Source organism: Zingiber officinale, chromosome 6B (genome assembly GCF_018446385.1).
Source record: "Zingiber officinale cultivar Zhangliang chromosome 6B, Zo_v1.1, whole genome shotgun sequence".
NCBI classification, from domain to species: domain Eukaryota; kingdom Viridiplantae; phylum Streptophyta; class Magnoliopsida; order Zingiberales; family Zingiberaceae; genus Zingiber; species Zingiber officinale.
Window position 1 is genome coordinate 11,920,237 of NC_055996.1, and position 8,067 is coordinate 11,928,303.

At 40.0% G+C, this 8,067-nt stretch overlaps 1 protein-coding gene across 1 annotated transcript; it reads left to right on the forward strand.

Annotated features, from left to right (window-relative positions):
* Positions 1–2,988: 2,988 nt before the first annotated feature.
* Positions 2,989–4,139, forward strand: LOC121990760. Its single transcript, XM_042544835.1, has 2 exons — positions 2,989–3,276; positions 3,330–4,139. Exons 1-2 carry the CDS (start codon positions 2,989–2,991, stop codon positions 4,137–4,139), a joined length of 1,098 nt encoding a protein of 365 aa, XP_042400769.1.
* The last annotated feature ends 3,928 nt before the right edge of the window (positions 4,140–8,067 follow it).

The following is an 8,067-nucleotide window of genomic DNA, read 5'->3' on the forward strand; positions in this document are numbered from 1 at the left end:
GCGCTCGTTGCCTCCGGACTTTCTGCTGGACGCCCGCTTCCCGACCCGTCCAGTCTTCCACCTGGTTCGCAATACCAGGATTTTCCACCTAGGGTTACCACCCCCTAGGACTTTTGCCTGAAGCACTCGACCTGCCAAGACTTTCCGCATAGGGTTACCACTCCCTATGACCTAGGGTTACCACCCCCTAGGGTTTTTCCCTTGCCTAACCACAGTTAGGACTTTTCTGAGACACTCAATCATACACATTAGATAACAATTAAACTTAACTTTGAATCCCTTTGCCATTATCAAAACTTGAGTTCGATCATCGGATGCTTCCTGTACCAACACAAGGTCCTTACATGGACTTCTGAGTGGTCCAGTATTACCAGCCTTATTTTCAGAACCATCAGTCCCATCAGGATCTTGAGGAGCAGTGATAACAATTTTGGCAACAATAAGAAACCCAGTTCCAGCAAAGAACACATTCATCTCTACTATTACAATTGCAATTAGATCAACTTACAACATCAATTTCCTAACAACAAGCACAAGATTCCAGTCAGATTTACTCAGAGACCATTTCTACTGGTATCGACATATTAGAGGAGATGAATTGTGGAGTTTGTAATAGTCCTTACCTTGATTCCATTATTCTACAAGACTCCTCTAGTTTTTTGTATCGTGATGTTGTAGTTGTGGATGATTCTGACCCTAATGATGTTGTTGTTGAACTACCAAAGCTAGAGCCAAAGCCTTTACCTAACTAAGAGAATATCACATTTACCTTTCTAGAACTCCTAGGTACCTTTCAGTTTGGTAAAATCAATATTTCTTTAGAATTTTAGAAAATTCCATTGAGATAATTCATTCTGATTTTATTATATGTGACTTATCTTTTGATTCATGCTCTATTAACATTGATATTATTTCTAGTTCATTTTACCCCACATTGTGTGGGAAATACATTCTTCTTTTGTTAGTGTTCAGAATTTCTACAAGAATTTTATTTATAGTCAATCATATAAGGATGCATTCTACCATTTGAAGAATACCCTAACTCTTTATGCAATAATCAAACTTTTGGAATGGATACTCCGACTGAACCTTCTTCGATTACTGGATAAATTTTTTGAGATTATGGTGGTGGAAGTGGTCCTCACTTCACCTACAACCATCCCACTTCCAGATTGGCGATTGAAACTGAACCGACTCCAACCACTAGAACCTCAAGGGAGTTCATTCCATCTCACATTTTCTTCTTCTTCTTCTTCTTCTATATATATATATATATATATATATATATATATATATATATATATATAATATATTGTTTACTTTTATTTGGTTGTTTAGTTTTGACTTTGTCTGGTTGATTTTCAAGATAAATTCCTTATGCATTCCTTTATACCATCTTAGAAATTATGAAAGTCAGTTAAATTTGACTGTCGAGTCTTGAGATTTAATGTCATGAATGAATTCTTAGATTGCATATGGTTACTACTTAGTGATGGATTCTATGTCGATAAATTAAGCTGTTAATTTTTGTATACCTAGTGTGGATTAAGCCTATTTTTTTTATTTGAATGTGGTGTACTTGTGGTTATTGTTACTATAGAACTTGCGTTAATTCTTTTGAGACTACATTACCATAGGTTTGTATGATTCTTATGAAGATCACTTCACTTGCCTCGATTTATTCCTTTAATTACCACATGCTCCTTGAATAACTTTCTTTTCATTTGTTCTATCATTCTTCCTTAAAAGACTAAAAATAGTGTCCACGATGTCGAGCTCATTAGCGAATCAACAAGTATTCTCAAAATCCAACAGCTATTAGTAGATTTTATCGATTTAGTGTCAAATGAACTTCCTCCTGGACTACCACGTGAAGTTATTATAAACTCGAGGACGAGTTCTTTTCAAAAAGGTAGATCCGCTCCTTAGTGGCCCCCCTAGTGCCGGCCCCACGGATATGGAGGGAGGTTCATGCAGGTACACAGGCCATAGGCGCATGGCGGGGTAAACCCCAGGTCGTCAGTTCCTGAGAATCGACCCCTGGCCATTACGCCAGAGATACCATGCGTCCACCGTCTGTGCTACGCTCTGGGGGCGAGGACGAGTTCTTTTCAGCCCTGAATGACTGAGGATCCTAAATTTTTATAATTATTTTTTGGTAATTTTCATTTTGTAGTATTTAAAGTATTTTTGATATTTTATGTATTTAAGGTAATTTCTATTTTTTTTATTTTTAGTCTTTTAAGGATTTTAGAATTGTGAAACTTTTTTCCTTTTATTAAGATTTCTTTTCTTTCTTTACCAGTTAGGAATTGTAATATATATTAAAATTTATTTCCTTCTTTCATGTTTTCAGATGTTGAGTTTATATAAATATCTATTTAATTATATGGAAATTTAATTCTCGGCTATTAATAAAATTTCCTTTTTTAAAAAATTTATATGACAACGATTATCTTATCCTACATCAGTCTTTTGGTCATAATTAGGCATTAGCCTCTCTGAGTCTCGGCCATAATCAGGCGGAATACCGTTGATTTTTTTTCCCTTTTTTATTGTATATGTAAACTAAAGATGGATTTCTTAACTACTACGCATAAATTTAGATTATATTTAAGGTAAAATATAATTAAAATGATAAAAGACCTAGATATTTTTCCAATTAACTAAAAAGGAAATGAATTTAACACAACTATAATTAACAAGCAATCTTAATTTTCTAAAAAAAAATAAACATACGTAATTAGAAACAGTTCATATCAAATATAAATTCAAACAGGAATTTATTTTATACTATTTTAAAAATAATTTATATAAATAGAATATTTCCTTATTATACTAATAATTTGTAACGAATTAATAAGATAGATATCGATTTTGATTTATTCACACGTGAATGTAAAAAAGGGACACTAAGCAAGGAAGAGGGGGATTATCCAATTCAATTCTCTTGTTGCCACCGCCGTCGCCATCTCTTCTTCTTCCTAGATGTCTACTTCTTGGTCGGAGATTCCTACAGATCTCTTATACTTAATCTTATCCAAGCTCTCGATCCACGACCTCTTTTGCTCCGCCGCCGTATGCTCACATTGGTCTGCCGTGGTTGATAAGGTCCGCCGCAGCCCCGGTGATCAACTTCCTCAAATCCCATGGCTTGTGCCGGAAGAGCAATTCCTCATAGATGGAAAATCTAACAATCGAAACAACTACAACTTCTTCAGCTTAGCTGAGGGCCGCGTGTATGATATCCCGAGCCCTTCTCGCATCCTCAAGGATGTCGTCGATCTTCCCATGGTTGGCTCATAACCGTCAGCGATGTTAGCGTGCAGCTCCTGAACCCTATCACCCGCGCGCATATCAACCTTCCTAATTTCCCCACCGTGGACGACCAGAATTTGGAGGCCGTCAAGGCGGTGTTGTCCTCAGATCCCTCCAAAGGCGGAGATTACTTCGTCGCCTTTGTGTTCTTCTGCCCTTCTACGCAGAAAGAGTTTTTGTTCTTTGTTAATGCAGAGGATGAGAAGTGGAAGATGATAGCTGGAGGTGATTATTACTATGATGACATAGCCTTTCACGGTCGTCACAAGAGCAAGCTCTATGTGGTGGTAGGAGATGATGAACACGACGAAGTGATGGTAGTGGCGTATGATCTCATCACGCCGGATTCGACTCTGACATCGACGCCGGTGGTAGCTCTGTCGGACATCATTTCGTATTTTGATATCGTCTGGTATTTTCTCTGCACGTCTTCGGATGATGATCTACTGCTCACACGGATCATGACGAAAAAATCAAAAAAAAATATTTACGAATTGGAGGTTTGGAAGATCGATACAGAGAAATGCGTTATCAGCACAATGAATAATTTGGGGGAGTATACTCTGTTCTTGAGCGCGGCTTCTTCTCTTTGCATTGATACGTCTTCGTTGCCGGATTTGAAGTCGAACTCCATTTATATCTCTATTGACTTGTATAGTATTGGCATTAGTGAGAACTGGATTTACAGCATGGAGGACGAAAGGTTCACCTCATTGAGTTTGCCGGCATTATCATATCGAAAGCGACGACGGCGGCGGCGGCGGCCAGTACTAGTTTGGTTTGCACCCAGTATTGCATTGAATGCGGATCCAATATTGTAAACTTAAAGCTTTCATTTTTTTATATATATATATATTTTCTAATATTAGGAATTGATTTTAATTATTGTAGGATTATATAAACTCATATATAAACATTTAATTTTGAATATAAGAAATTGTTGTTCTATTTTTTCTCTTTCACTTGTTTAAGGTAATGCTTGTTTAAGTTTCATATCTTAGGTAACCTAGGTGAGTTTATAGCCACCGCAATCAATTATTGAGAAAAAAAAGCTTCTAAATCATCGTAAACTCTCATTATAGACTTTTAAATAAATTAAATATTCATGGACAAGTTTAATATTAGATTTGATAAGAATATATTTATGTTCGTTCGATATACACAAAATCAATTAAATGAACAGGCTTGAACAACTTGGTTAACTAAATAAATAAGTTTGAACACTTATATGATCAGTTCGTTAATCTTCGTTGATACGGTTAGTGATGGAGGGACCCAAGAGGAAAGGATTAGAAAAGTCCAGGCTATGTGGCGGTCAAAAGTCACGAGGAGGTGGTGGTCAATAGTCATGGCGACTTGGCGGTCAAAAAGGCAGGCTGACAGGGCAGTCAGGGCTCAGCATAGGCAGAAGCGGGTTGGGATCGGCAGAGCTGAGCGGAGTCAGCCCGAGCCACAGACCTGCGGTTGAGGGCCAGGAAGTACAAAGCGCAGGATGCAAGTCGGTATCGGCAGAGCTAAGCAGAGGCCAAGAACTGGAAGTATAGGCCAATGTGTCGGAAGCGGCAGAGCTGATCAGAAGTAGCCCGAGCTACAGACCTGCGGTTGAGGGCCAAGAAGTACAAAGCGCAGGATGCGGGTTGAAGATCAGCGCAGCTATGTTTAGACAGTTAGGGCTGCAGGCCTGCAAGTTGGAGGCCTGGAAATGCGAACCACATGTGCAGGCTGATGCGGGGACACAATGGATCGGGGGAGCTAAGTAATACGGGAGCGGAGAATCTCAACAGTCTGTCAGGGGTAATCATTACATACCAACGATGCGGGCGAAGGCGAAGGTTCCTGAAACGAAAAGATGCCCTCATAGCCAGTAGTAGCCTGCCAGCTGTCCCTCATTACAGGATAAAACCCAAGTGCGAAGGCGGAGGTTCCTAACAGAAAGATGCTTTCACAACAAATAGCAGCGCGACAGGTGTCCAGGACTAGAGGACAAAGCCGGGCGTCTAACGTTTTCTGACAGAGGGGCAGGTTCTAGCAGGAGGACGCATAAAAGGGGAGAAATCCCTCGTACGCAGGTACGCGCACACACTCCCCCGTCACTTTTTTCCACAACTGTTTTCCTTTTCTCCTTCTGTCTGCTTTTTTCTGGGGAAAAAGGACCTGACTTGAGCGTCGGAGGGCCTGATCCGGGGACTTTTTCCCTGGGTTTTGGTCTCTAACGTGAGGGGGGGATCGTCTGAGTGTGCGCAGGGTCCTGCAGCCGCATCAGCCACCCGTGGGGAGCCTGCACCGCCCGCGACTTTCCGTCAACGCCCAGTCCACCGCGACCGGCCTCCGTCCGACTCAGCTTCCGGACGGGATCAAATTTGGCGCCGTCTGTGGGAACACAACAACCTGTTCCGGAGCGTGAAGATGGAGGACTCCGGTCGAAGTTCTAGCCGGAGGATCAACGTAACTATGACTGTAGGGGAGTACGAGCTTTTCAAGGAGGTGAGGAAGCAGGCCGCCTCCAAAAGACAAGACACAGTTTCACGACCTCGCCTAGCCCCTGAGGCATCCAAAGAACTAGCTCCCGCTTCCGACAGGAGCTCAAAGAGGAAGCAGCCGGAAGAACTCCCGCGTGCTTCATTCCGAGAGCCCCGCCGCGATTATCATCGGTCCGGACCTCGCGGGCGTAGTCCAAAGAAGGAGGAGCCGCCAGCCTCAGTGGCGGAAAGCTCTCTACACCCGCCTCGGGATTCAGGAAAGGGGAAGGCCGTGATCATGGTGTTGGTTGCTACTCGGAAAACCTATAGGTTCCACTGTACAAAAATTTTGTACAAAGATCTGAACCTTTTCCTAGCTACCATGTGTTCTTTTAAATTAAATTTTGGATCGCCTGCGGAACTTAACACGTTTGATCCAAAACTTAATCTATTTGTTCTTTTAGGTTTTGACTTGGATCTCCTGTGGAACTTAACACGTTCGACCCAAGTCTCCTTAAGTTATTAATTCCATTAAATATTAATTTCCATAAAAGGTTCCCAGTACTGACGTGGCGAGGCACATGGCCTTCTTGGATATGGGAGCAACCACCACCGACTAGACAAAACATTTAATAGAAAGCTAATATTTAATTTCCTAAAATAACTTTAGGTTAACCAAAGAGAACAATCAAATCACAAGGAAAAGAAAGAAACAAAAGAACACAACATCGAAAAATATATTCGAAATACTAGAACGTAAGCCTCTTGTATTTGGTATTATTTCCATAAATAACTAGCATGATGCGGAAAAGGAAAAACTACTAGTTATACCTTCTAGAAAGACCTCTTGATCTTCTACCGTATTCCTCTTCTAACCTCGGACGTTGTGTGGGCAACGATCTACCAAGATGAGAAAACACCAACCACCTTCTTCTCCTCCAAGCAAGGTTCGGCCACAAAGGAAAAACTTCACCAAGGAGGAAAACCAAAATACTAACTAAGCTCCAAGAGATGCTAGCTTTCTCTCCTTTTTCTTCTTCTTCTTCTCCAAGTAGTATCCGGCTACCACAAGAGCTCCAATGGAAGAGGGAGATTCGGCCACCACAAGAGAAAGAGAGGGAGAGGTTGGCCGGCCACACCAAGGAACAAAAGAGGGAGAGAAATAATAGATGTTGTTTTTCTTGAAGGCACCCTCACCCCTTCTTTTATATTCCTTGGCCTAGGCAAATTAGGAAATTTAATTACAATAAAATTTCCTCAATTTCCTTGATATGATTTAATTGAGAAAAATAAAATAAAATTTCCCCAATTACAATCACATGGCCGGCCACATCATTGGAGAATAAATTGGACAAGTTTTAATCAACAATTAAAACTTCCTAATTTGTTTCCAGAAATTTTAAAAAATAAAATTTCTCTTTAAAATCTCTTCATGGTTGATAAAAGGAAATTTCTATAATTTTAATTTTATCAACATGTGAATAATAATTTTTTAAAGAGAAAATAAAAAATCTCTCCAATCTACAAATAAGGAAAGAGATCTAATCTTTTTCTTTAATCTTTTGTAGATCTTTTACAAGAGAGATATTTTAATTTTAATTCTCTTTAAATTATATCTTCCACATAATAATAAAAATTAAAATTAAATTTCTTTTTTAATTTAATTTGGCCGGCCCTACTAGCTTGGGTTCAAGCTAGGGCCGGCCACCCAATTTTATACCTAGGCCGGCCCTAGCTTGTTCCCAAGCTAGCTTGGCCGGCCCCTATTGGGTGGGTATAGAAGGTGGGTATAGGTGTGTATAGAACTCTACAAATAAGAGGCTACGATAGGGACCGAGAGGAGGAATTGGTTTTGGTCTCCCGATAAAATTAAGCATCCCGTGTTCGCCCCGAACACACAACTTAATTTTATCAATGATAATTCATTCCACTAGAGAACTATCATTGAACTACCGCACCGATCCCAAATTATATTTTTTGACTCCTTCTTATTATGAGTGTGTTAGTCTCCCTGTGTTTAAGATATCGAATGTCCACTAATTAAGTGAGTTACTGACAACTCATTTAATTAATATCTAAGTCCAAGAGTAGTACCACTCAACCTTATTATCATGTCGGACTAAGTCCACCTGCAGGGTTTAACATGACAATCTTTATGAGCTCCTCTTGAGGACATTATCAACCTAGTATCTCTAGGACACAGTTTCCTTCTATAATCAACAACACACACTATAAGTGATACCATTTCCCAACTTATCGAGTTTATTGATTCATCGAACTAAATCTCACC